The sequence below is a fragment of the Cheilinus undulatus genome, linkage group 17 (genome assembly GCF_018320785.1).
Source record: "Cheilinus undulatus linkage group 17, ASM1832078v1, whole genome shotgun sequence".
Classification (NCBI taxonomy): domain Eukaryota; kingdom Metazoa; phylum Chordata; class Actinopteri; order Labriformes; family Labridae; genus Cheilinus; species Cheilinus undulatus.
Window position 1 is genome coordinate 42,319,714 of NC_054881.1, and position 27,097 is coordinate 42,346,810.

The window sequence follows — 27,097 nt, forward strand, 5'->3', positions numbered from 1 at the left end:
GTCAGACATGCCCACTCTATCAGAAACAATGTCTAAATTGGTTAAATAAGTTGGCCCTAATGCTGGATTCACCTTGATGGACTTGACCAGGTTGGCAGTAGTGTTGGCGACTTCCTTGGCTGACTGGACGAACTGCCTCTTAGCCACGGGGTTTGGCGTTTTGGAGGAGGCGAGGCGACAGGCGTTACACAGAGCCGAGGTGTGTTTGGCTACAATGGTGGCGGCAGAGAGCACCTGAACACGCAGACGAATAAAAACGAAGACAGACAAAGACAAACATTGTTAATGTGGTCAAGGAAACTACCTGGTCAAGTGATCAGTCGCATGAGCCTCAGCAGGTACCTGGGACTGCGTGCACGCCGGGTCCACCAGGTTCTGGCACGCCATCTGGATGGACTGATTGGCCCGGGCGAACTGAGCCGGGTCCACCAGACCCTTCTGACCTGCCGAGCTGTTAGGGTCAGACACGCCCACCAGGTAGGCGGCCTGCAGAGAGAGAGTCACGTTAGTCATACACCTGTGTGCGTCTGATCGATAATCAATAGTTCAACTTTAATCTCAGAATCCTGACACACGTAATGAATCATGTTTGATCAGTATTGATTATTAATGGTAATTAATCATGATTGATCAGTATTGATCATAACAGGTAGTTAATCCTAATTGATCAGTATTGATTACCTGGGCAGCAGCTTCAGTCAGACCACACAGAGCCTTCGATCCTCCGCTTACTGAATCTCCAAACTCTGGAAGGTTGGAATTCTTGGCATGATGGGAAATACCGGCCATGGACTCTCCCAGCACCTGAGCAGGTAATACAGAGTTTTCATTAAGGGGGTGGGGCTAGTGAGGAGAGAGTAGCATACAGAACAACATGAAGAATTTACCTTGGAGTTCTCCATCACGCTGTCGATGCAGTCAAAGTACGACAGCTCGTTCACTGCCTCAGTAGGGTTCTCCAGCATCCCCCTCACAGACTACACACAAACACATATACACACAAATACACACACATATAAACCCAAAAATACAGCGGAGGTTAGAACAAAATCAAACACATATGAATAAAAACAGTCAGAATCATCTGAACTGCTGCTTTAAAGAAAATCAGCCTAAGAGGGTAATATGATCTGATTGATCAGTATCTTCATCAATAATCAATAGCAGACGTGGCTGTTCACCTCCAGCTCTCTCAGAGCGTTGTCACATTCCTTCTGACCTGGAGCCTGCTGAGTACACATGGTGATCAGCTGATTGATGCTGTCTGTCACTGACCTGAGGAGAAACAGACAGACAGGTGGGTTAGAGAGAGACAGGTGGGTTAGAGAGAGACAGGTGGGTTAGAGAGAGACAGACAGATAGGTTAGAGAGAGACAGGTTGGTTAGAGAGAGAGACAGGTGGGTTAGAGAGAGATAGGTGGGTTAGAGAGAGACAGGTGGGTTAGAGAGAGACAGGTGGGTTAGAGAGAGACAGGTGGGTTAGAGAGAGATAGGTGGGTTAGAGAGAGACAGGTTGGTTAGAGAGAGAGACAGGTGGGTTAGAGAGAGAGACAGGTGGGTTAGAGAGAGATAGGTGGGTTAAAGAGAGACAGACAGATAGGTTAGAGAGAGACAGGTGGGTTAGAGAGAGAGACAGGTGGGTTAGAGAGAGACAGACAGATAGGTTAGAGAGAGACAGGTTGGTTAGAGAGAGATACAGGTGGGTTAGAGAGAGAGACAGGTGGGTTAGAGAGAGAGACAGGTGGGTTAGAGAGAGATAGGTGGGTTAGAGAGAGACAGACAGATAGGTTAGAGAGAGACAGGTGGGTTAGAGAGAGAGACAGGTGGGTTAGAGAGAGATAGGTGGGTTAAAGAGAGACAGACAGATAGGTTAGAGAGAGACAGGTGGGTTAGAGAGAGAGACAGGTGGGTTAGAGAGAGACAGACAGATAGGTTAGAGAGAGACAGGTTGGTTAGAGAGAGATACAGGTGGGTTAGAGAGAGAGACAGGTGGGTTAGAGAGAGAGACAGGTGGGTTAGAGAGAGATAGGTGGGTTAGAGAGAGACAGACAGATAGGTTAGAGAGAGACAGGTGGGTTAGAGAGAGTCAGGTGGGTTAGAGAGAGACTGGTGGGTTAGAGAGAGACAGGTGGGTTAGAGAGAGACAGGTGGGTTAGAGAGAGAGTTAGGTGGGTTAGAGAGAGACAGGTGGGTTATATAGAGACTGGTGGGTTAGAGAGAGACAGGTGGGTTAGATAGAGACTGGTGGGTTAGAGAGAGACAGGTGGGTTAGAGAGAGACTGATGGGTTAGAGAGAGACAGGTGGGTTAGAGAGAGACAGGTGGGTTAGAGAGAGACAGGTGGGTTAGAGAGAGACAGGTGGGTTAGAGAGAGAGACAGGTGGGTTAGAGAGAGACAGGTGGGTTAGAGAGAGACAGGTGGGTTAGAGAGAGAGACAGGTGGGTTAGAGAGAGACAGGTGGGTTATATAGAGACTGGTGTGTTAGAGAGAGACAGGTGGGTTAGAGAGAGACAGGTGGGTTATATAGAGACTGGTGGGTTAGAGAGAGACAGGTGGGTTAGATAGAGACTGGTGGGTTAGAGAGAGACAGGTGGGTTAGATAGAGACTGGTGGGTTAGAGAGAGACAGGTGGGTTAGAGAGAGACTGATGGGTTAGAGAGAGACAGGTGGGTTAGAGAGAGACAGGTGGGTTAGAGAGAGAGACAGGTGAACAGGTAGAGAGTAGTTACCTGGCAGCAGCAGCAAGCTGGTTCTTGAGGTTTGGCGAGGACGGGTCTGTGGACAGAGCTTTAGCAGCCAGCAGCAGTTTACTGGACGACATGGAGATGGTCTTTAGGTTGGACACCACCTGGGTCTGATCCTCTTTGGTCTGAATAAGAGACATGAGGAGACATGAGAGGGCATGAGGAGACATAAGGATACATGAGGAAACATAAGGAGACATGAGGAGACATGAGAGGACATAAGAGGACATGAGGAGACATGAGAGGACATTAGGTGACATGAGAGGGCATGAGAGGGCATGAGAGGACATGAGAGGGCATGAGAGGACATGAGGGGACATGAGAGGGCATGAGGAGACATGAGGGGACATGAGAGGACATGAGGAGACATGAGAGGACATGAGGAAACATGAGCAGACATACCCTCATCCTTAAGTTACTAGACCCTGCTCCTGCCACCAACTGGCCTCATCCTAACGTTAACAATTTTAAGGACTGACTACCTCAGCAGTACTTCTGCTGGGACTGTTAGAGCTGCACAGAGCTGCTGATCTACAGACACTCTAAGCATCACACCAACATGTTTTATCAGGTACTCTAAAGATCTTGAGATCTGTGGGCTGAAACCAACTAAAATGTCTGCACACATTTAATGGATCGTTTTCCATCTGAAGGAACCATCAAAGAATAGAGCAGAGTGACCTTTGACCTCATTAACTCTGTTTTTACAGGGCAGGAAGAGCCGCCATCATCCTCAGTCTCTCCTCACCTGTGAAGTTCCTGCCATGTCTTTCCCCGCCTCCAGGAAGTTGCTGAAGTCGTTGCCAAATTTACTGGTTGCCCGGGCGAGGTCCTGGGTGGTCCCTCGCGATGCCTGGACCACCTCGTTAGCTGATTGGTTCAGACCAGCCGCCACCTCATTCAGATGAGCCTGAACCTCCTGGAAGCTCCGCCCACTAGATGGGAACTACACAGGAAATGACAGTGGGGATTTTCAAAGTAAGATACATGTAGTGGGCACATACTGTTTACTGCAGCAGTACGGCCGCCATCTTGGAGAGGGGTGGCTGAGCTCAGAGAGAATGAAAGTCTGACTCTGGAGGAAAATCAGCTGCTAGGATATTCAGATAATAATGGCGTGGTTATATGTTTTAGTTAATTAGATTTTACCCTTAAAAAGCCCCTCTCCCTGCAGTTCTCCTTCTAACCACAGGGAGCAGTATTCCCCTATAAAGACAGACTCACAGAATCAGACAGCAGCGTCTTGCTGGCCTCGCCCACCGTCCTGATGGCGTTATCCACGTCCCTTTGACCTGGCAGACAGTTGACACAGCGGTTCAGGGCCTGAGAAACCGCCTTCGCCACCTGCACACATAGACGTCGTTATGACCTCTGTGATTGGTTCTGATGATGGCGTGTTAACGAACCTGTCTGTAATAGTGTCTCTGACCTGGGCCAGTCTCTGCTGACTCTCAGCATCTCCTGGTTTGGCGATGGCTCTCTTTGTCTCTTCGATCAGATTGGCCGATTTGTCCATGACGTCTCTGGCGCAGTCCAACATGGCGGTACGAGCTGGGGAATCGTCCGTGGTGGCGGCGACTCCTCGGGCAGCTGACGCCAACGACTTCAGAGCTTGGGCCACATCACGAGCCGCCATACCTGAGACGAACAGAAGAGATCATTATTTATTATGTTTATAAAGTCATTATAACATCAAAACGTTTATTAATCAATAAATACAACCCCAGTTCCAAAAAGGAGCTTTTATCAGAGTAAAATAACAGATCAGCATTTGATGTCCCTCTGTCTCTCACTGAGGAACTCAAACTATAATGAAGCCTGTTTGTTAGAGACCAGCTGGCTGGTAAACATCAAGTTCCTGTCCAGGTGAGCGTACCTGTGTAGTTCTCGTTGCCCTGTGTGGCCTCACTTAGCAGCTGAGCGATGGCTGAGCTCACAGCTTTAGTGCTGGTTCCCAGATCCTGGGAGCATTTCTCCAGCTGCCAGAGAGAGGAGAGAGCGGTCATCTACCGTTCATTTATCAGCCGTCTTTACCGTCTGAGCGTGGCTTTACCGTCTCTCCAGGGAGAGGTTTCAGTTTCCCCTCCTCCGCCGAAGCCTTGGCCTCCTGCAGGTTTCTCTCCAGATCTCTGACCATGGACAGAGCGTTATCGATCTCCAGGGGGCCGCACGCCTCCTGAGCCTGCACGCAGATAGAGATGGTGGTCATGATGATGGTCACATATTCTCAAACATATTAACCTGTCCATGGAGGGGGTTTTACCTTCTGAGAGGCAGTACGGAGCTCAGCCAGGGCGCTGGCCAGGTTCTTAGCACACTGACTGAGCTGCATGGCCGATGCCTGGTCACCGATGGTCGGCACCGTGGCTTTGGACGCCGTCACCATCTTAGCTCCAGGCTAGAAACAAAAACATAATACCTGTTAAGAAAACATGAGATAAAAAAAATATATACTACACAATATGACCGCCAGCCTCTTAGCTAAAGATTCAGAAATAAATTTAAAATAAAATAAATAAAATAATTTAAAAAATATATAAAATATAAAAATAAATATAATTTAAATAATATACACTACAGAACCATCACCCTCTTAGCTTAAGATTCAGAAATAATCTGTTAAAATAAATATAATTAAAATAATATACACTACAGAACTGCCAGCCTCTTAGCTAAAGATTCAGAAATGATCTGTTAAAATAAATAAATATAATTTAAATAAAATACACTACAGAACCATCACCCTCTTAGCTAAAGATTCAGAAATGATCTGTTAAAATAAATAAATATAATTTAAATAAAATACACTACAGAACCATCACCCTCTTAGCTAAAGATTCAGAAATAATCTGTTAAAATGAATTGAATTTAAATAAAATACACACTACAGAACCGTCTCCTTCTTAGCTCCAGGATGCATGCAGAGGTCCTCATGGGTTCATACCAGCTGAAGTGAATACTCAGTGAAAGAGCACACCATGACTCTAATATGGATCAGTCTGACCTCCTCTGAGTTTTTTTTTTTACCTGGAGGAAGTTCTGTGAGGCACTGATGAGAGCGAGCTGAGCGCTGGGACTGTCGGGTTGAGACTGACTTCCTCTGACACCCTGAACCAGCTGAGGGATCTGCTCTGCTACCACCTGAACATTCAGGAATGGATCAGACGTGATCAGAGTGAAGTCTTGGCTCAGGTGTTAATACTGCATATATCTGGAGATTTATACATTGTGTTACCTTGCAGCTCTGGACCAGCTGCTGCTGTGCCGCCTGGTTCTTGTTGGATGAAGCGGCGTGCTGAGCTGCAGCGATGGTCTGAGTCGCTGCTGCTGCCGCCTGTTTGGCTGCATTCTGACAGGAAGGAGAGAAAACACGAGATTGTAAAATGTCAGCTCCTCTAATCAGAGACAACAGTGAAGACATCCAGAGACCTGGGTTTGAATTGAACCATGACTTGAATCATACAGGCAGAGATCAACAATAACTGATCGATCAGAATCAATAACAGCCTGATCACTGATCAACAGTGATGCAGAATCACTCCTATTATGATGTGCAATATATATAAACTGATTCAGCTGTTTTCTCCTGTTAGATGACGTTCATTCCTCCACTCATCCACTAGGTGGAGCTGTGTCTCACTTTCAGATCTAAATGTGACCGAAGCCAGATAAAGTTCCTGCAAGTCGGCATCCAGGTGGTTGAGAAAAATGGATACAAAGACGTTTTCTTCAAAATTATCATTTTTTGTTTTTTCTCATTTTATGCAAGTCCGACATTTAAACTACTCATTCGATGAAAAAAGTAACAGAAATGTGATATGTAAAAGCGTTAATTTTGTGTTTAAAAATGCCCTCTTTTCGTAGTTTCTGCGGGGAGACTGAGGGGAGGGGAAAGCGAAACTGCTGGGTGATAATTGGCCACTCAGCCTGGCATTGTCCCCAGTTTCACCCATTGAGATCGACAATAACAAACACCGCATGGCTCAAACGCCACCCTCCTCGGCACGTAACTACAGCTGTTTCTAGTTATCACCTTTATCAACAAGCCTCAAGATGCACCCTGCAGTGAAGAAAAGTAGAAGAGACATGAAGAAGCAGCAAGAATTATCAACAGACTTGGGGCAACTTCTAGATCACTGGACAGTGAAAGTTTGATGAAGACGGATTTCCTATGGGAATATTTTGATGAGCGTCACCAGTCTGATTCAGAAGCTTGGTTTGGGTGGACTTTATGTAAATGTGGCCCTGTTATTCACGCCCATTACCTGGCCTGCCTGAAGGTAGGAGAAGTCCTGAAACTTTGAGCCTGGTTTTCTCAGAACAAACAGAAACTAGAAGTTAACATTCAAATGAGCATATCTTTGTAAAATATGCTCAGATTAGGGTGTATGATACACCATTAGAAAGCATGGAATCTACACTTTCACAACGTGTAAAAAACTCAAAAATGACCTTGGACGACTTGCAGGAGTTTTACCAGCTTTGGTCACAAATGACTGACATGTAAGATGACGGCCCTCCAGCCTCTATGTAGCTGTCTTAAAAAATATTAAAACATGACGTCTCATGACTCACACCGCAGCATAGCGTGAGTGAGGAGGGTTAAAGGAAGAGCAAGACTCTTCTAAGCATAACTCAGTTGTGTATATGTTAAGCTCCGCCCCCTCTTACCTCCAGTTTGTTGACGAGTCGTTTCTTGATGGCGTTCTGAGCGGCGGCATTTGTAGCCATACGGAGACCTTCGGCTGCTTCTCTGAGCTTCTGCTGCTGCTCTTCGCTGTCAGGATTGGCCGCTGCACCCTGGATGGAGATGAGAAATATTTATGAGAGAGGAGACACTAAGTGACTTATTACTGCAGAAATATTCAACAGCAATAATCAACCACATCTAAAATATCATAACCTCCAAACATGTTAAAGCAGACAGGTATGAACTCACCTTGGCGGCCTCCACCATCTTGGCTGTGGCGTCTGCGAGCAGTTTGGCGGCTGACAGCAGCTTTCTGGAGTTCTCCAGGTCAGACTCTCCCTCCGCATCCATCTTGATGGCGTTGACCAGATCAGACGTGGCCTGAGCAAGGATACGAGCCTGGCGCACCATCTCACCTGAAAGGGGGCGGAGCAGTGACATGAATTTAGCCTTCAGGTGTGCTTTCTGCCGTAGACTACAGGAGGTTTAATGGTTGGTGATGAGGAGGATGATGAAGAATCAGTTAGAGGTTGTTGAACAGATGCAGACATGGCGGTTTATTCCTTTACATTCAGTTGAGTTAACCTCCATCAGCTCATTCAGAAAGTACTCAGACCCCTCACTTCATCAGCTTTTTTCAGTTTGACTGAAGTTCATGAAGTTTCTATCTGTTTTTGATTCCACTGATAAATAAATGATAGAATTTAAAGGAACATTTTTGATATAAATTGTTCCCAACGTTATTGTACAATCTCAAAGGTGTAGTTTGTCTGCAATCAAGAGAATATCCTGATATAATATGGTAATAAATTAGTTAAAATAGATACATAAATAAATAATAATAAATGAACAGTAAATAAGCAAAAATAGATGAATCGACTAATAAATAAAAATAAATGAAAACATTTCAACAAATGAATAAAAAAAGAAAGTGTAAATTTATGTGACACCAAACATCCAGGAGGCGTGTCTTAGGCCTTTTGGCTCCACCCACCTGCGTCTCCCATGGAGCTGAAGATGTTCTCGGTGACGTCCAGGATTCGGTCCGTCGCCTCCCCGTGTCGCCCAATAGGATGCCCCCCGCTGGCGTACTGTTTGATGTGCTGCAGCAGCTCGTTCAGCGCCTGAGTCACACCTGTGGCAGCCACGCCCACCTGCTTCAGCAGCCCCTCGTCATTGGTCGCTCCCTGTGACGCCTCCACGCAGCCCTCTACCGATTTAGCTACGAGTTTCCCCGCCTCAATGAGCTGCTCCTGGCAGACGGGGGAGCTGATGGTGGGGGCCACCACCTGGAGGAGGGGGGATAGGTTCAATGACAGTGGGAAATTAGAGATATGATAGATTCACTGACCGTGGGAGAGTAGAGAGGCAATTTTTTAGATGCACCTGTACTTCAGTATGAATTTGAACAAATGAAACATTCACTGACAGTGGGAAATCAGACATACAATACATTCACAGAGAGCAGGAAATCCCAACCACGGTCTTTAACCAGGTGTGCTCTCTCTCAGGTAAACTGACCCGTGTGCAGGCGACCAGTTGAGACGTGGACAGCGCACACTGAGTGGCAGCAGCGATGACTCGGTTCTGCTGGGCGGAGTCTTCGCTCTTCTGGGCCACGTTCTTCGCCTTCAGGACCAGAGCCGCTGCCGCATTAGCCACCGCCTTTGCTAGCTGCATTAGCATGTCCTACGGGGGGAGACATAAACTGAAGTTAGCATCAGCTAGCATAAGTTACTATCAGTTAGCACTCAGTGCTCTTAGTGAACAGAGACAGGATGTGTGGAAAAATTAACCCTTTGAATTACAGATTCGTGAATCTACAGGAAGTACCCTAAATTATCACTCTCTCAAATGTCAGCTGATTTATTCTAACATCAATGAGTCCACGCCTTGTTTTCCCAAATATGGTCACTTCTGGTCACAGATTATCCTCTGTCTGACACAGGTAAACTGCTGTCACTACACGCTGTCTACACGAGAGGACTTTTATTTTGAAGACTACTAACTACTGATTTACTGAATGATGACTGGCTGACTCAGATAGAGGTAGATTGATCTGATTGGTTGATAGTTTTGGTATAGAGATATATTGATCGGATTGGTTGATAGTTTTGGTATAGAGGTAGATTGATCTGATTGGTTGATAGTTTTGGTATAGAGGTAGATTGATCTGATTGGTTGATTGATCACAGGTACGTCTTACAGACAGGTATGTTACCATCATGTGAGAGTATGAGCTGACTCTCCATCTGTTTCCTCTGATTGATCCTCTACCTAAAAACTTACACACACACACATTAAACACATAAATACACACTTTAAGACACACATAAACACAGAGTGAAACTGTGCCTGACAGTCCTGACTCAGGGAGAAAAACTCAACAACACTTCCTGGATGAGGTCAGGAGGTTTAATTGATGTGACTGATCTAGAGTCAGAACATCAGTGCTGAATGAAGCTACAGCGTTCAGATTAGCTTGAATAATGTCAGAACAGAGTCAACTCTGATTACAGAAAATAATTTTACACTTCTTTTGACAAAAAAATGGATTGAAGAGGAAATTCCTCACAATGAAACATCGTTTACTCCGTCTGAACCGTATAAATTATTTTATTCTCACCTGGAACTGAGGGTCGGTGTCAGTCTCTCCGATGTGAGACAGCAGCTCTCCGCTGGCCTGGCCGACGTTTCCTGCAGCCTGGAGCAGATTCTGACGAGGCTGAGGGACGAAAGAAGAAAGATTAATGATCCAAAAACCCTGATTGATTGATTGATTGATTGATTGACTGATTATAGACGTACCTCTGTGTTGGCGGGCTGGGCGGTCTTCAACATGTCAGAAACGGCACAGGCCAGGTTCTTGGCGGCGCCCAGCAGCTGCTGACCATTTCCTCCTTCATCATCCATCAGAGCAGCCAGCAGCTTCACGCCCTTCGACATCTCCGTCAGGTTGGAAGAGATGGTGGTGACGGCACAGCCCACCGCCGTGTAGTCTGTCTCTGCAGGGTCACCTGAGTACAGGTGGGCGGAGACAAAGGGTCAGTCTCTAAGGTGATATTGGAGCATAAAGTAGAGGTTAAAGAGGTTAGTACAGAGTAACAGTCCAGGTGTGCTTACCTGCAGTGAGGTTGACCATGGAGGCGGTGCCTGCTGTGATGGCATCTACCTGAGAGTGGATCTCATGTTTGGACTCATCCATCTTGTTTTTACGCCACGCTTGAGATGCCTGAGTGGGGGCAAATATAAATCAGTCCTTCATCTCAGCAGGTGTCAGTTTAAACCAGTTTAGTTTAAATCAGTTTAGTTTAAATCAATTTAAACTTGTTAAAACCAGTTTAAGACAGTGTAGATCCTTTTCAGTCAGTTAAAACCACTTTAGACCGTTTAGACACTTTAAATCAGTTTTAACCATTTCATACAGTTTAAATCCATTTGAACCAGTTTAGACAGTTTAAACCAGTTAAAGAGAGTGTAGATCATTTTTAAATAAGTTTAAATCAGTTTTCACCAGTTTAGATCAGTTTAAACCAGTTTAGACAGTTTAAATCAGTTTTAACAAGTTTAGACAGTTTAAATCAGTTTAAACCAGTTGAGACTGTTTAAATCAGTTTAAACCAGTTTAGACAGCTTAGATCAGTTTAAACTGGTTTAAGACAGTTTATATCAGTTTAAACCAGTTTAGACAGTTTAGATCAGTTTAAACCAGTTTAAGACCGGTTAGATCAGTTTAAAAAAGTTTAGACAGTTTAAATTAGTTTACACCAGTTTAGACAGTTTATATCAGTTTGAACCAGTTTAAGACAGTTTAAATCAGTTTAAACCACTTTAAGACAGATTAGATCAGTTTAGACCAGTTTAAGACAGTTTAAATCGGTTTAAACCAGTTTAGACAGTTAAGACCAGTTTAAGACAGATTAGATCATTTTAAACCAGTTTGAACCAGTTTTTATCAGTTTAAACCAGTTTATACTTCTTAAATCTGTTCATATTAATTCAGGTCAATTCTCACAGCGTCTGTTCCAAGCGGCGGTAGAGTGTCAAAGTCGTCCAGTGAGGCCTGAGCTGCCTGCACCGCCTGCATACTGGAGTTAATGGTTCCAGTGAGAGCCTGCTGGGCCGATGTCTGCACAGAAACACAACATAAAAAAATATAGCATTAATCATGACTTATATTAAATATTATTAATAACGGTTGCCAGTAATTATAATGGTTACCAGTGGTGGCATGTGTCCTCGGTGCATCTGTCCACTGGTGATGTGTTGTTTGGCCTGAGGCATGGAGCCCATCTGGAAGCTCTCTGGTCCTCCGGCTCCAGACCTCATGATGGCGGGCAGAGCCACAGAGCCCGTCTCCACCTTCCCAACCCGGTTAAACTGCTGCTGTAACACTGTCGACCTACAGGGGGTGACAAACTTTAATTCAGTAGAACTGCAGAACTGACATTCTCGCCACTTAAAAAAAAAAAATGAGGCGTATAGACCCGGTGGCTGGGTCAAGCCCCATGGACACGGGCCAACCTGAATAACTCTCCCCCCTCTATCGTTCCTGTTTCTGGCTCTATCTACTGTCATCCTCTATAATGAAGGCATAAAATATGTAAAATTAATCTTATGAAACAGTGAAATTAAGGCTAATATAAAAATTAAAAAATAAAATCAAAATTATGGGATAAGAAGTCAAAATTATCAGAGAAGTTCTGGTTACAATTGAAGAAAGTTTTTATTTTGACTAAACCCCAAATTATGAGTTTTGATCTGATCGTTTTAGCTTTAAATCACGGTTTATTAATCTTTTTTTTTTTTTTAGGTGGGAGAATTGGGCATCTACATGACCTACTCTTATATTATACCAATGTTTATTAATTACTCTGCTGTTAAACCATCAAATAAAAAGATTTCCTGATCAATAAAGAAAGCCAAACTCACTTCTTAGGAGACACAGAATCCTCCAGCATGGTGGACTCCTCGTCTCCCTCCAGACCAAAATGATCCTTACTCTTTTTCTGTCGGACAAAAGTCAGAGATTAGAATTTAACCTGGTATGAAGGGGGATTAACCAGGGGGGCCGGGATTAGTAATGTGGGACCTAGGACCAAGACCATTATGAGGCCCCAGGACAAAGACCAGTACGAGGCCAGGTCTGAATGTGTCTCTAGTCCAGGCCTGAAAGTGTTTCTAGTCCAGGTCAGGTCGTGATTCTAGTCCAGGTCAGGTCATGTCTCTAGTCCAGGTCTGAATGTGTCACTAGTCCAGGTCTGAATGTGTCTCTCTTCCAGGTCTGAATATGTCTCTAGTCCAGGTCTAAACATGTCTCTAGTCCAGGTCTGAATGTGTCTCTAGTCCAGGTCTGAATGTGTCTCTAGTCCAGGTCAGGTCATGTCTCTAGTCCAGGTCTGAAAGTGTCTCTAGTCCAGGTCTAAACATGTCTCTAGTCCAGGTCTGAATTTGTCTCTAGTCCAGGTCTGAATGTGTCTCTTGTCCAGGTCTGAATGTGTCTCTAGTCCAGGTCTGATAGTGTCTCTAGTCCAGGTCTGAATGTGTCTCTAGTCCAGGTCTGAATGTTTCTCTAGTCCAGGTCTGAATTTGTCTCTTGTCCAGGTCTGAATTTGTCTCTTGTCCAGGTCTGAATGTGTCTCTTGTCCAGGTCTGAATTTGTCTCTAGTCCAGGGCTGAATGCGTCTCTAGTCCAGGTCTGAATGTGTCTCTAGCCCAGGTCTGAATGTGTCTCTATTCCAGGTCTGAATGTGTCTCTAGTCCAGGTCTGAATGTGTCTCTAGTCCAGGTCTGAATGTGTCTCTTGTCCAGGTCTGAAAGTGTCTCTAGTCCAGGTCTGAATGTGTCTCTAGTCCAGGTCTGAATTTGTCTCTAGTCCAGGTCTGAATGAGTCTCTAGTCCAGGTCTGAATGTGTCTCTAGACCAGGTCTGAATGTGTCTCTAGTCCAGGTCTGAATGTGTCTCTAGTCCAGGTCTGAATGTGTCTCTAGTCCAGGTCTGAATGTGTCTCTAGTCCAGGTCTGAATGTGTCTCTAGTCCAGGTCTGAATGTGTCTCTAGTCCAGGTCTGAATGTGTCTCTTGTCCAGGTCTGAAAGTGTCTCTAGTCCAGGTCTGAATGTGTCTCTTGTCCAGGTCTGAATTTGTCTCTAGTCCAGGGCTGAATGCGTCTCTAGTCCAGGTCTGAATGTGTCTCTAGCCCAGGTCTGAATGTGTCTCTAGTCCAGGTCTGAATGTGTCTCTAGTCCAGGTCTGAATGTGTCTCTAGTCCAGGTCTGAATGTGTCTCTAGTCCAGGTCTGAAAGTGTCTCTAGTCCAGGTCTGAAAGTGTCTCTAGTCCAGGTCTGAATGTGTCTCTAGTCCAGGTCTGAATGTGTCTCTAGTCCAGGTCTGAATGTGTCTCTTGTCCAGGTCTGAAAGTGTCTCTAGTCCAGGTCTGAATGTGTCTCTTGTCCAGGTCTGAATTTGTCTCTAGTCCAGGGCTGAATGCGTCTCTAGTCCAGGTCTGAATGTGTCTCTAGCCCAGGTCTGAATGTGTCTCTAGCCCAGGTCTGAATGTGTCTCTAGTCCAGGTCTGAATGTGTCTCTAGTCCAGGTCTGAATGTGTCTCTAGTCCAGGTCTGAAAGTGTCTCTAGTCCAGGTCTGAATGTGTCTCTAGTCCAGGTCTGAATGTGTCTCTTGTCCAGGTCTGAAAGTGTCTCTAGTCCAGGTCTGAATGTGTCTCTTGTCCAGGTCTGAATTTGTCTCTAGTCCAGGGCTGAATGCGTCTCTAGTCCAGGTCTGAATGTGTCTCTAGCCCAGGTCTGAATGTGTCTCTAGTCCAGGTCTGAATGTGTCTCTAGTCCAGGTCTGAATGTGTCTCTAGTCCAGGTCTGAATGTGTCTCTAGTCCAGGTCTGAAAGTGTCTCTAGTCCAGGTCTGAATGTGTCTCTAGTCCAGGTCTGAATGTGTCTCTAGTCCAGGTCTGAATGTGTCTCTAGTCCAGGTCTGAAAGTGTCTCTAGTCCAGGTCTGAATGTGTCTCTAGTCCAGGTCAGGTTGTTTTTCTAGTCCAGGTTGATCTTGTGTTCTGGTTTTACCTTTTTGAGGATGATGTCGATGTATCCTGCTATCAGCTGAGCGATCTGTTCTCCTTCTGTGGTCTGAACTGAATAATAACCGTCCTGATAGTCGCCAAAGTCCTAAACAACAAAAACACAACATCAATAACATAAACAACACAACAAAACATAAAAAACAACATAAATACATAAACAACAACATAAATAACAACAACAAAAACATAAACACATAAACATTAACTAATTCAGGCTTGTTCGGTAACTTGTCCAGAGAGGAGGCAGCCAGGATCTCAAACATACCTGTCCTGGGTCTGGATAAAGGATTGTTAGCTTCCTCATTGATTTATGCTACCTTACCTTATTCCAGGTGTTTCCTATCTAAAACTATGACATCACTGATACAGGTAACAAGTGGGTGTGGCCTCTCTCTCTCACCAGGGTGAAGCTCTTGGGCGAGGCGGCCCAGCGTTTGATGTTGGTCAGGTTCCACTCCTGGATCACCTCCTTGGTCTTCTCGTCCACTCTCATCACGCTCTCCTTGGTGATGCCGAGGAGGCGAGGAACCAGCTTGTTCTTCCCCTTCATCTTCTCCTACAGGAGGGGGCGGGGTCAGAGATCGTCAGCATTTATCAGAGAAGTTTCCATGATTTAACTCTAGACAGATGAGGACTACAGTTCCAAAACAGCTGGGTCGCTGTGTAAAAAGTAAAACTGACACATTTTACCATTTCAGGAAAAATATGAGCTCATTTTGAATCTGATGACAGCAACACAGCTCAAAAAAGTAGGTACGGGGCAACAAAAGGCCGGAAAAGTAAGAGGTACTAATGAAAAACAGCTGGAGGAGCATTTTGACACCAATTAGGTTATGACTGGGTATAAAAGGAACATTTTAGAGAGGCAGAGTCACTCAGAAGCTTCTGACTCTTTATTAAAAACGCCAGAATGAAAATAAAGCAAAGATGTAGCCCTAACACAGCCTTCACCCACCCAGTCTGAAACAGCCGTAACCATGGTGATGCACCAGGATAGCCAATCAAATCAAACCAAATGGTTGGCAGGATACTGCCGACCTAATCAATCCTGGAGAAAGGTCAGGATCAAGGGTCTGACTTTAACACATCTAAAATCATGATTTACATCTATGAAACACATCAAGAACGAGAGTCAGAGGGAGGGCGGGGCTTATTCTCACCTTGACAAGGAAGAAAGACACCCCGTATGTTTTCAGAGATCGAGCTAGCTTCACATAGCTAACTTTAGCTTCAATCTCAGTCATGTTCTGACAGTTTTTATGAGCCTGGGGAGAAAAAAGAACAAAATCAATCCAGATTAACTCTGAGATTACAGAGAAATATTGTTCTAAAACTAGATTAACTCTGAGATTAAAAAGAAATATTGTTTTAAAATTCAGATTAACTCTTAGATTACGGAGAAATCATAGGTGATTTACCTGGAAGATCTTCTTCTCTCCTTTGTGCTTGATGTACTCTTTGGGCAGAAACTCTTTTAGACTAACGAAGGAAAACATCAAACAATCAGGGAGGCATCCCATAATAATCATAACAAAAGCTGTAACTATGGAAACCAGCACTCACTCTAAGAATCCAGACTTGTGCTTGGACTCATTGTGGTCTCCAAACTGGATCTGACACTGATAACCTGCAAACTCGCACGCCTTATCGAAGGAGACGGGGTGGGAGCCGTTCAGGATGTCATCACGGGCCTGAGACCGACAGAGAGAGAAACGCGTAAACACTCAGGACATCCGTCTTTAACAAGCAGTCCACTCACCATCAGTTTTATTACAGCTTTACTATCACACCCTTCTCTCATCATCACCGACATCTGAGTACATTTAAGACAAAAAAAAATAACTGAGGCACATTTGATATTTTATAAATTACCATGGCAACAGCCACTGAAGTAGACATTTGAGATGGCCTGTCAAAGGCTGTATTTTTATTCATGTTCTGAACTACCATATTAGAGTATGGTATATGCTCTGAACTACCATATGACAGCTGGTAGATGTGTGATCTCTGAGAATTTCTAGGTGTGTTTTTACCTGTACGTAGAGCAGGTTGAGCTGGACCGGGTCTCTTGAGTCCACGTTCTGGTCTGAGTAGAAGAACTTTCTCCTCAGCAGCAGCATCTCGGTCTCCTCCACGCCCTGCTCTCTCAGCGTCCGCCCGTGGTCCAACCAGTTCACTGTGGGTGAGAGGGGGCGTGGTTATGACCTCACCTGGACAGTGTGTAGATGTGTGTATTTTAGTGTCGTACGCTCATCGTCTGTGTGCAGCTTCTGCTTCAACTTCTCCATCTTCTTATCGTCTCTCAGGAGAGTTCTGTCTCTCTTCAGTGTCCCTGTCGTCTCTTCCTTCTTCTCCTCGCCAATGTCGTGGACCAGAGAATACTCGTCGTAGTTCGTGATGCCTGTAGAGCGCATGGATAGACATGCATGGATATAGACGTAGAAAAATACAGTACACGTAGATATACACACACAGATATACCTATACTGAAAAATAAAATAAGATCAGCCAATCAGGACACAGTACTGGTGTCCATCTTAAAGTGGGCGGGATAAGTGATGGACTGACCTATCCTGGCACAGATGGTCATCAGCATGTCACTGACGATCTTTGAGTCGTCCACCATGACAGTCTTTATCGTGCCGTCCAACATCCTGATCTTCAGAGGGCGCTGCTTCTTCTTATACTCCAACGTGTCCTGATACACAAACGACCAATCAGAGGACAGGAGCACAGAATGACCAATCAGAGGCCAGGAACATACAAACTGACCAATCAGGGGGCACAAAAAAACACAAATAATGCTAAATGTATTGATCTGTACTGACTCCGTTCCTTAGCATGTAGTAGTCCAGAGCTTTTCCGGCCTCCAGCCAGATCCCTTTTTTTGGATCTTCATCAGACAGAAACAGGCCGTAGTCATTGGCTGTAAAAAGAGGAAACATATTTATATATTAATATTATCTCTGCCATAATATTATAATAATCAGACAGGAACAGACTGTAGTCATTGGCTTGAGACAGTACATGAATGTATACATTATTATAACTTCTATAAAACACTATAATTTCCAGTGTTTCACAAAAGAGTCGATAGCGTTTGAACGTTTATATTTCTGACCTACAGAGGAGGGTTTATGGCAGTAAAGGTCGGAACAGAAAGAATGAGCAGAATTAGAGACTCTGACTGAAGAAACAGGCTCAAACAAGTCAGACACACATTATGTAACAACACATCTACACACAAGAGCCTGAGGTTAATTCAGCAAAAACAGAACTCTGCTCCGACAGTTTTCTGCATGTTAACCTCATGTTTAATCGTAGTATAGATTAAATAAATCGATTACAGAACTCACAGATGAATATATTAGTAAGGGCACGCGTCCATTAACCTCCAGAGACCGGAGCTTTTGTTTAAAACTCATTTCTAGTTTGGCCCACTTGTACGGAATAAGGACTTTATCAGTAAAAACATCCGCCTTAATGGGAATTTATTGGAAATTTTCCTTTCCATGATCCACACAAATTCCCTTTAATTTCAGAGGAATCACCTGGAATTTCTGTGAAAATTCTTTAAAATGTTTTTAAATTGTCCAATAAAAATGGGTGATGTTTTTCTTTTTTCGGGGGGGGGGGTGTTTTAAGTTTATGACTTCTGTTACTTTAATTGTGTTTTTTTATATAAGTTTTTGTACAGGTATGTAAATTTTATATACTGCACTTTATTTTTGTAATGTATATATGCCTGTCTCTATTTTTCTTAAATAAAAAAATAAAATAAAAATTTGATCACAAAAAAAATGTCCAAAAAAAATCCAATATAGATATTCCCCAAATATTTCAGTGAGACTTTATCACAAGCCTAAACATTCAAATAAAAATTCCACCCCAAAAATTTGATATAAATTCCTGAACATTTTCAAGAAAATTCTAAAGTTTCACAACACAGTAAAAAAAAAATGAAATTAATAAACATATTCCCTCTAAAATTACAAAATGACATGATAATTACAGAAACATCAAAACAAATTCTTGGAAGTTTTCATGAAAATTCTTGAAAATTCAAAACAAATTTAACACAAATCTTCAAATGAAACTATCAGAAACATATCCCCTAAATTTTAATTAAAATACTGACAATTCCCAATTAAATTCCCTAAAAAAGTGTATGTTGAAGTAAGTAAGTGTGTGTATTAGGTGTGTATGGTGTGTACTAGTGTGTATTAGGTGTGTATGGTGTGTATTAGGTGTGTTTTAGTGTGTATTAGGTGTGTATTAGTGTGTATTAGGTGTGTATTAGTGTGTATTAGGTGTGTACTCACGCTGTCCTAGCTGGGCCTCTGGGACTCTCTCTCTGATGATCCTGCAGGCGTCGTACACCATGGTGGAGGGCTCAAACTGCATCGTCTTCACCACGTTCCCCACGCCAATCTTTAGCGACAGCGCCACCATGATTACTGCTCTGCACCTACACCCTCACACACCTGAAACACATGAAAATACCAGGAAATATTTCAGTCAAAGACACTTCAATCAGCAAATACAGCTCCAAGCACCTTTGAGCACAGATATTTTATTTCCGCTGAGATTAAAAATGAGGTTAATTTCTCTACAGAGCAGCAGCTGTTTGATCGAATACAGATCCATCAAAAATGATATTTAATATCTTTGTCCAATAAGAGGAGCGGCAGAGAGAGCAGACCAACAAAGACTGATCTGTGTTCACGATCATCATGAGGTTTTTATAACTCCTCGACACAGAGATATTTTTATAGATCAGTTGTTCAGGGGTCTGATACTGTTTTAGTTCATCTATACATACTGGTCTATTATAGTTTTTATTATTATAATTACTATTATCATAATAATTATAATAAAATTATTATTATCATATCATTATCAGATTATATTATATTATTATTATTAACAAAACATTCATATAGTCTCTGTCTCTGTAAGTAAAGGAAGTTTTTCTGCCCTCGTGGTTCCAGGGCACATTGTCTCGTTAAGCTCGTTAGCTGTAGCTGACAGTAAACATGAGATCTGCTGTGGGCTGACACTCACACTTCCTGCTGACTGTGTGTCATGATCACTTCCTGTTTCTGTTCAGGGTTAGAGCTCTGAAATGCCATGGGGGGGGGGTTGACTGGACTCTTTGGACTATCCAAAGTAACTGAACTCTCTGGACTAATAGGCCTAATTACACCATCTGGACATTCTGGACTAACGGGCCTAACTAGACTCTCTGGACTAAACAGGACTCTCTGGTCTGCAGTTGATCGACCCACCACAGAGGTCTGCAGCCAGATCCTGTTGTATGATTCTGTGCCTCCCTTGAAGTCCTGTGGCGCCCCCTAGGGGATCCTGCCAAATACTTTGAAACTGCAGCTCTATTGTTAAATATTAATCTTTCCTGTTACTTTAACAGTTTTAATGCTGATGTCATTGATGTAATTCTGAGCTCTATAAATGTGGGATCATTACGCACCAACAACAACACTCCTCGCTCTGAGCTGCAGATTTCTGATCATTAAAGAGTTATGAATGAGATGCCCGATTTTTATAACACTGATAAAAGATCAGATGGAAAGTTGGAAGTTTGTGTTTCATTTATTTGGGATAGTGTCCCGTGTGAGTTATACTCAACGTCGCCACCTATGGCAGCGTGCTCATAGTGACATCTGCAGATTAAATAAATAAACAATTAGGAATACCTGATGTAGAGCAGAGTCTCCAATGATCCGACGTTCTTCTCCTGAATAAAGACAGAAACAAATCACATGATCATCTTTTTATTCAGACATGTCGTACATGTTTTAACGTCTTTATCAACGATCGTCTGACTCGCGTTAACCCTTCAGAGATCCAAGGGAAGTGTTGTGCCATTCAGTTTTTATTTTCAAGCCATTTTGGCTCTTTTTAAATGAATATAGCTCAAATTTGCCAGAAGATGTTCATTTAAAAAGATGTTTAGAATGTACTCTCAGTTCCTCACATTAGCCTTAGATGGCTAAGCTACACAAAAACACACAGATTTGCTCCAAAGGACAAAAACTGTCACACTGAAAATGCCATTTCTGACCCCTCATTTATCTGAACATAAACTAATGCATTCATTTATGTTCATGTTTCATTTTACACTATTTTCTCCTCCAGATGGTGTACTTTTTCTCATTCAAAACATGTCGCCAAATGTCACACTTTCAGTGTTTTCTGTGAGGGTGCCTTGCTACTGAAATAGCGTGAACAGTGGAGATGTGTAAACATAGTGGCCTTTAAAGGGCTAAAACCCCTAAAAATATAATCAATATTTGATATTTATATTTTAGGTTGAAGTAGTTTTAAAAGGCTGACTCATTTAAAGTGGAAAAAAATGAACATGTAATATTTTTACAGCAGTTCTTGTGAAGCAGACATTTTTGTCCTTTTGAAGAAATGCGGTAAGAAGTTAAAGAAACTCTAAAGGGTTAAACAGTAAAAACAGACAGACCTCTTTGAGAATAAAGCAGCAGGAACCCTCACAGACTGATCGGATGAGTGGAGAACTATCAGAGACCGCTCTGTCATTTTAACTTCAGCGTCTCTAAAGCTGATCTAAAGTCTCCTAGTTTACCCTCTGGGTCAGTGTGTCAGAGAGAACGGTCAAACTAAAGAGTTTAAAATCAAACTGAGAAAAAGGAGAAGTGGAGGGAGGACGGTTTATTCTCTCTGTCAGCTGTTTTGATCTTCTTTATGTCAAAGATCCATTTATTCATCCTTGGATTATTTAACTTTTCATTGTAAAAATCCTCAATCGGCCTGCTTCCTCCTCTCAGCTCTCTCTTTTCACCTCTCTCTGAAACAAGTCTGAACTCAGCTCGACCCCCCAGGCACTCACTGAGCACGCTCACTGGATGTGATGTCATTTCCTGTTTTAAAATCCCTCCACAGCCTTAAAAGGACATGAGAGCTGAGTATGTGATTCCTGAGGGAGCGTCTGAAGACATAGGTCATCATCATCCTCATCAACATCATCATCATCATCATAGTAAACACTCAGCTGTCCAGAAATCATGAGCATACTTCATCTCTCCATCATAAACACTAGCATACTTCATCCCTCCATCATAGAAACACTAGCATACTTCATCCCTCCATCATAAACACTAGCATACTTCATCCCTCCATCATAAACACTAGCATACTTCATCTCTCCATCATAAACACTAGCATACTTCATCCCTCCATCATAAACACTAGCATACTTCATCCCTCCATCATAGAAACACTAGCATACTTCATCCCTCCATCATAAACACTAGCATACTTCATCCCTCCATCATAAACACTAGCATACTTCATCCCTCCATCATAAACACTAGCATACTTCATCCCTCCATCATAAACACTAGCATACTTCATCCCTCCATCATAAACACTAGCATACTTCATCCCTCCATCATAAACACTAGCATACTTCATCCCTCCATCATAAACACTAGCATACTTCATCCCTCCATCATAAACACTAGCATACTTCATCCCTCCATCATAAACACTAGCATACTTCATCCCTCCATCATAGAAACACTAGCATACTTCATCCCTCCATCATAAACACTAGCATACTTCATCCCTCCATCATAAACACTAGCATACTTCATCCCTCCATCATAAACACTAGCATACTTCATCCCTCCATCATAAACACTAGCATACTTCATCCCTCCATCATAAACACTAGCATACTTCATCCCTCCATCATAAACACTAGCATACTTCATCCCTCCATCATAAACACTAGCATACTTCATCCCTCCATCATAAACACTAGCATACTTCATCCCTCCATCATAGAAACACTAGCATACTTCATCCCTCCATCATAAACACTAGCATACTTCATCCCTCCATCATAAACACTAGCATACTTCATCCCTCCATCATAAACACTAGCATACTTCATCCCTCCATCATATAAACACTAGCATACTTCATCCCTCCATCATAAACACTAGCATACTTCATCCCTCCATCATAAACACTAGCATACTTCATCCCTCCATCAGAAACACTAGCATACTTCATCCCTCCATCATAAACACTAGCATACTTCATCCCTCCATCATAAACACTAGCATACTTCATCCCTCCATCATAAACACTAGCATACTTCATCCCTCCATCATAAACACTAGCATACTTCATCCCTCCATCATAAACACTAGCATACTTCATCCCTCCATCATAAACACTAGCATACTTCATCCCTCCATCATATAAACACTAGCATACTTCATCCCTCCATCATAAACACTAGCATACTTCATCCCTCCATCAGAAACACTAGCATACTTCATCCCTCCATCATAAACACTAGCATACTTCATCCCTCCATCATAAACACTAGCATACTTCATCCCTCCATCATAAACACTAGCATACTTCATCCCTCCATCATAAACACTAGCATACTTCATCCCTCCATCATAAACACTAGCATACTTCATCCCTCCATCATAGAAACACTAGCATACTTCATCCCTCCATCATAAACACTAGCATACTTCATCCCTCCATCATAAACACTAGCATACTTCATCCCTCCATCATAAACACTAGCATACTTCATCCCTCCATCATAAACACTAGCATACTTCATCCCTCCATCATAAACACTAGCATACTTCATCCCTCCATCATAAACACTAGCATACTTCATCCCTCCATCATAGAAACACTAGCATACTTCATCCCTCCATCAGAAACACTAGCATACTTCATCCCTCCATCATAAACACTAGCATACTTCATCCCTCCATCATAAACACTAGCATACTTCATCCCTCCATCATAGAAACACTAGCATAGCTCCACACACCATCATAAACACTAGCATACTTCATACCTCCATCATATAGCATACTTCATCCCTCCATCATAAACACTAGCATACTTCATCCCTCCATCATAAACACTAGCATACTTCATCCCTCCATCATAAACACTAGCATACTTCATCCCTCCATCATAAACACTAGCATACTTCATCCCTCCATCATAAACACTAGCATACTTCATCCCTCCATCATAAACACTAGCATACTTCATCCCTCCATCATAAACACTAGCATACTTCATCCCTCCATCATAAACACTAGCATACTTCATCCCTCCATCAGAAACACTAGCATACTTCATCCCTCCATCATAAACACTAGCATACTTCATCCCTCCATCATAAACACTAGCATACTTCATCTCTCCATCATAAACACTAGCATACTTCATCCCTCCATCATAAACACTAGCATACTTCATCCCTCCATCATAAACACTAGCATACTTCATCCCTCCATCATAAACACTAGCATACTTCATCCCTCCATCATATAAACACTAGCATACTTCATCCCTCCATCATAAACACTAGCATACTTCATCCCTCCATCATAAACACTAGCATACTTCATCCCTCCATCATAAACACTAGCATACTTCATCCCTCCATCATAAACACTAGCATACTTCATCCCTCCATCATAAACACTAGCATACTTCATCCCTCCATCATAAACACTAGCATACTTCATCCCTCCATCATATAAACACTAGCATACTTCATCCCTCCATCATAGAAACACTAGCATACTTCATCCCTCCATCATAGAAACACTAGCATACTTCATCCCTCCATCATAAACACTAGCATACTTCATCTCTCCATCATAAACACTAGCATACTTCATCTCTCCATCATAAACACTAGCATACTTCATCCCTCCATCATAAACACTAGCATACTTCATCCCTCCATCATAAACACTAGCATACTTCATCCCTCCATCATAAACACTAGCATACTTCATCCCTCCATCATAAACACTAGCATACTTCATCCCTCCATCATAAACACTAGCATACTTCATCCCTCCATCATAAACACTAGCATACTTCATCCCTCCATCATAAACACTAGCATACTTCATCCCTCCATCATAAACACTAGCATACTTCATCCCTCCATCATAAACACTAGCATACTTCATCCCTCCATCATAAACACTAGCATACTTCATCCCTCCATCATAAACACTAGCATACTTCATCCCTCCATCATAGAAACACTAGCATACTTCATCCCTCCATCATAGAAACACTAGCATACTTCATCCCTCCATCATAAACACTAGCATACTTCATCCCTCCATCATAAACACTAGCATACTTCATCCCTCCATCATAAACACTAGCATACTTCATCCCTCCATCATAAACACTAGCATACTTCATCCCTCCATCATTATTAGGACACATAGAACCAGAACCGTCTGTTCCCTGAACTTTGGAGGGAACTTTTGGAGGGGTTACAGTGAGGAGTGAGGGTTCTTCTCCAAAAGTTACCGACTGTTAGGCAAAATAGGGAAATAGACCCCAACATCCCCAGCTTCACCAACATTCCATCAGTAAACATCCTTACACGTCTGTGGACTGCGTCTGCCCCTAAACACTGCCTCTAGTGGCCACTCCAGAAACCGCATTTTTCTTACACTAGCAGAGATATTTACGTCTGATTCTGATTCATTACTGGAATTGTTTTCTTTAAATTTAACAGACCATTTCATCATTTTTCCCTTTTAGAAACCTAGAGGTCTGAACATTCTGAGCCAGAGAAACCGTTAAAGCTGGGACGCCTCTGTGTTTAATGATTGACATCAGCTGGATGTGAACTTCCTGTCTTGTCAGTTTGACTGGCAGCTGTGAACGGTCGCTGTGAAGATGAACTTCCTGTTTGAGTCTGCAGAACAAAGATAAACTCGACATCAACATGTTTAACTTCTACTACAGAGCTGAATAACTCTATCTATATACCACAGATCTACATTTTATATTCTGGTAGCTCTGATAGAGACATCAGCATGTTAAATTTTGAAGCTTAGTTTTTACTTAGTCTGGGTTAATTTTAATAACCTTGATGTGCGCATGCTCAGTGGTCACATCCCAGGTTGTGAGATGTCACATGACCTGAAGTGTGTCATGCTGCCTCTAAGGAGGCCACACTAGGAGGTCTGCAGGCCTGAGGATAGTGACATTGCTCCAGGTAAATCCTTCACCTGTGGTAAAACTCCCTGTTGAGTGAAGTAAAGGGGGTCGTCCTAAGTCTTCAGAGGACTTCAGAGTTCCTGACTGGTGCAGACTACCTGTGCAGGTGTGACTTTTAGAAAGCTGTTGGATGTGTGGAGGAGGAGCCGTGGTCTGAGAGAGAATCAGGCTGCTGTATCTGAGAGCTGCTGACGGTTCAGAGCCTCATCTTCAGATAAATATGAATGAACAGCTGACGGATGAAACTGGAGTTTAGTTTACGGTGAAGTAAACGCTCAGGCCTCAAAGGTAGACATGACACCTCTTCAGGTGCTCTTTGGTGTTTCAAGTCTTCCTGCACCGATTCGTATTCTCAGTCTGATTATTGGACAGCTCCCTCCAGAGTCCTGATCCAGAATCAGAGGCATCAGACATGTTTCAGAGAGTCCTGACAACAGCAGCGGATATCACAGTAAAGCTGCTAAAGCCACATGAATGCATGTCCGCTCAGGCCTCATTAACGACCCACTGCTGGGTCCCCACCCTACTGTTGAGAACCCTGAGACTAGGATGAGGCCAGTCCATGAGAGCTGCAGAAGCCCAGAAGTGTGTATTGTTGTGTGTGTAGTGTGTATTGTTGTGTGTGTAGTGTGTATTATTGTGTGTGTAGTGTGTATTATTGTGTGTGTAGTGTGTATTGTTGGGTGTGTAGTGTGTATTATTGTGTGTGTAGTGTGTATGGGTGTGTGTGTGTAGTGTGTATTGTTGTGTGTGTAGTGTGTATTATTGTGTGTGTAGTGTGTATTATTGTGTGTGTAGTGTGTATTATTGTGTGTGTAGTGTGTATTATTGTGTGTGTAGTGTGTATTATTGTGTGTGTAGTGTGTATGGTGTGTGTGTGTAGTGTGTATAGGTGTGTGTGTGTAGTGTGTATTATTGTGTGTGTAGTGTGTATTATTGTGTGTGTAGTGTGTATTGTTGTGTGTGTAGTGTGTATTATTGTGTGTGTAGTGTGTATTGTTGTGTGTGTAGTGTGTATTATTGTGTGTGTAGTGTGTATTATTGTGTGTGTGGGGTGTATGGGTGTGTGTGTAGTGTGTATTATTGTGTGTGTAGTGTGTATTGTTGTGTGTGTAGTGTGTATTATTGTGCTGTTGTTTATGTGGTTTTGCAGAAGCAGTCTGGTCGGAGTGTCAGTGATCCCAGAGGAGAAGAAGGAATGTGAGGACGGCGTTTATCTCGCCTCATCATAAACCTCCGTAAACTTCAACCAGCCTGTTTACTGTAAAACTTTCAGGGTTAAAACCAGCAGTCAGAGCATGTTTGACTCTTTAATCTGATGGATTATTTACTGTAAAACATTCAGGGTTAAATCCAGCAGTCAGAGCGTGTTTGACTCTATAATCTGATGGATATTTTACTGTAAAACATTCAGGGTTAAAACCAGCAGTCAGAGTGTGTTTGACTCTATAATCTGATGGATTATTTACTGTAAAACATTCAGGGTT

General features: G+C 43.0%; 1 protein-coding gene across 2 annotated transcripts in view; it reads right to left on the bottom strand.

Moving 5' to 3' along the window:
• The window catches only part of tln1 (talin 1), a 64,099-nt gene that overhangs the window by 22,063 nt on the left and 14,939 nt on the right, over positions 1 to 27,097 (bottom strand). The window contains exons 1-36 of one of the 2 annotated variants that reach the window (XM_041811458.1): positions 21,019 to 21,344; positions 20,243 to 20,283; positions 18,851 to 19,012; positions 17,357 to 17,454; positions 17,097 to 17,226; positions 16,777 to 16,929; positions 16,562 to 16,704; positions 16,092 to 16,219; positions 15,947 to 16,007; positions 15,689 to 15,793; positions 14,929 to 15,084; positions 14,512 to 14,613; positions 12,367 to 12,443; positions 11,656 to 11,836; positions 11,450 to 11,563; positions 10,558 to 10,666; positions 10,243 to 10,451; positions 10,061 to 10,159; positions 8,956 to 9,123; positions 8,429 to 8,723; positions 7,684 to 7,850; positions 7,416 to 7,544; positions 5,980 to 6,093; positions 5,772 to 5,885; positions 5,008 to 5,142; positions 4,798 to 4,926; positions 4,621 to 4,723; positions 4,174 to 4,382; positions 3,969 to 4,088; positions 3,493 to 3,690; positions 2,730 to 2,869; positions 1,182 to 1,275; positions 888 to 977; positions 682 to 804; positions 343 to 486; positions 73 to 234 (exon numbers count right to left, since the gene is read on the bottom strand). In XM_041811458.1, coding sequence (XP_041667392.1) covers positions 73 to 234; positions 343 to 486; positions 682 to 804; positions 888 to 977; positions 1,182 to 1,275; positions 2,730 to 2,869; positions 3,493 to 3,690; positions 3,969 to 4,088; positions 4,174 to 4,382; positions 4,621 to 4,723; positions 4,798 to 4,926; positions 5,008 to 5,142; positions 5,772 to 5,885; positions 5,980 to 6,093; positions 7,416 to 7,544; positions 7,684 to 7,850; positions 8,429 to 8,723; positions 8,956 to 9,123; positions 10,061 to 10,159; positions 10,243 to 10,451; positions 10,558 to 10,666; positions 11,450 to 11,563; positions 11,656 to 11,836; positions 12,367 to 12,443; positions 14,512 to 14,613; positions 14,929 to 15,084; positions 15,689 to 15,793; positions 15,947 to 16,007; positions 16,092 to 16,219; positions 16,562 to 16,704; positions 16,777 to 16,929; positions 17,097 to 17,226; positions 17,357 to 17,454; positions 18,851 to 18,980 — 4,629 coding nt within the window. In that variant the 5' untranslated portion in view covers positions 18,981 to 19,012; positions 20,243 to 20,283; positions 21,019 to 21,344. Of the gene's footprint in view, positions 1 to 72; positions 235 to 342; positions 487 to 681; positions 805 to 887; positions 978 to 1,181; positions 1,276 to 2,729; positions 2,870 to 3,492; positions 3,691 to 3,968; positions 4,089 to 4,173; positions 4,383 to 4,620; positions 4,724 to 4,797; positions 4,927 to 5,007; positions 5,143 to 5,771; positions 5,886 to 5,979; positions 6,094 to 7,415; positions 7,545 to 7,683; positions 7,851 to 8,428; positions 8,724 to 8,955; positions 9,124 to 10,060; positions 10,160 to 10,242; positions 10,452 to 10,557; positions 10,667 to 11,449; positions 11,564 to 11,655; positions 11,837 to 12,366; positions 12,444 to 14,511; positions 14,614 to 14,928; positions 15,085 to 15,688; positions 15,794 to 15,946; positions 16,008 to 16,091; positions 16,220 to 16,561; positions 16,705 to 16,776; positions 16,930 to 17,096; positions 17,227 to 17,356; positions 17,455 to 18,850; positions 19,013 to 20,242; positions 20,284 to 21,018; positions 21,345 to 27,097 lie in introns of those variants that run through there. The other variant, XM_041811457.1, reaches the window with a different exon arrangement.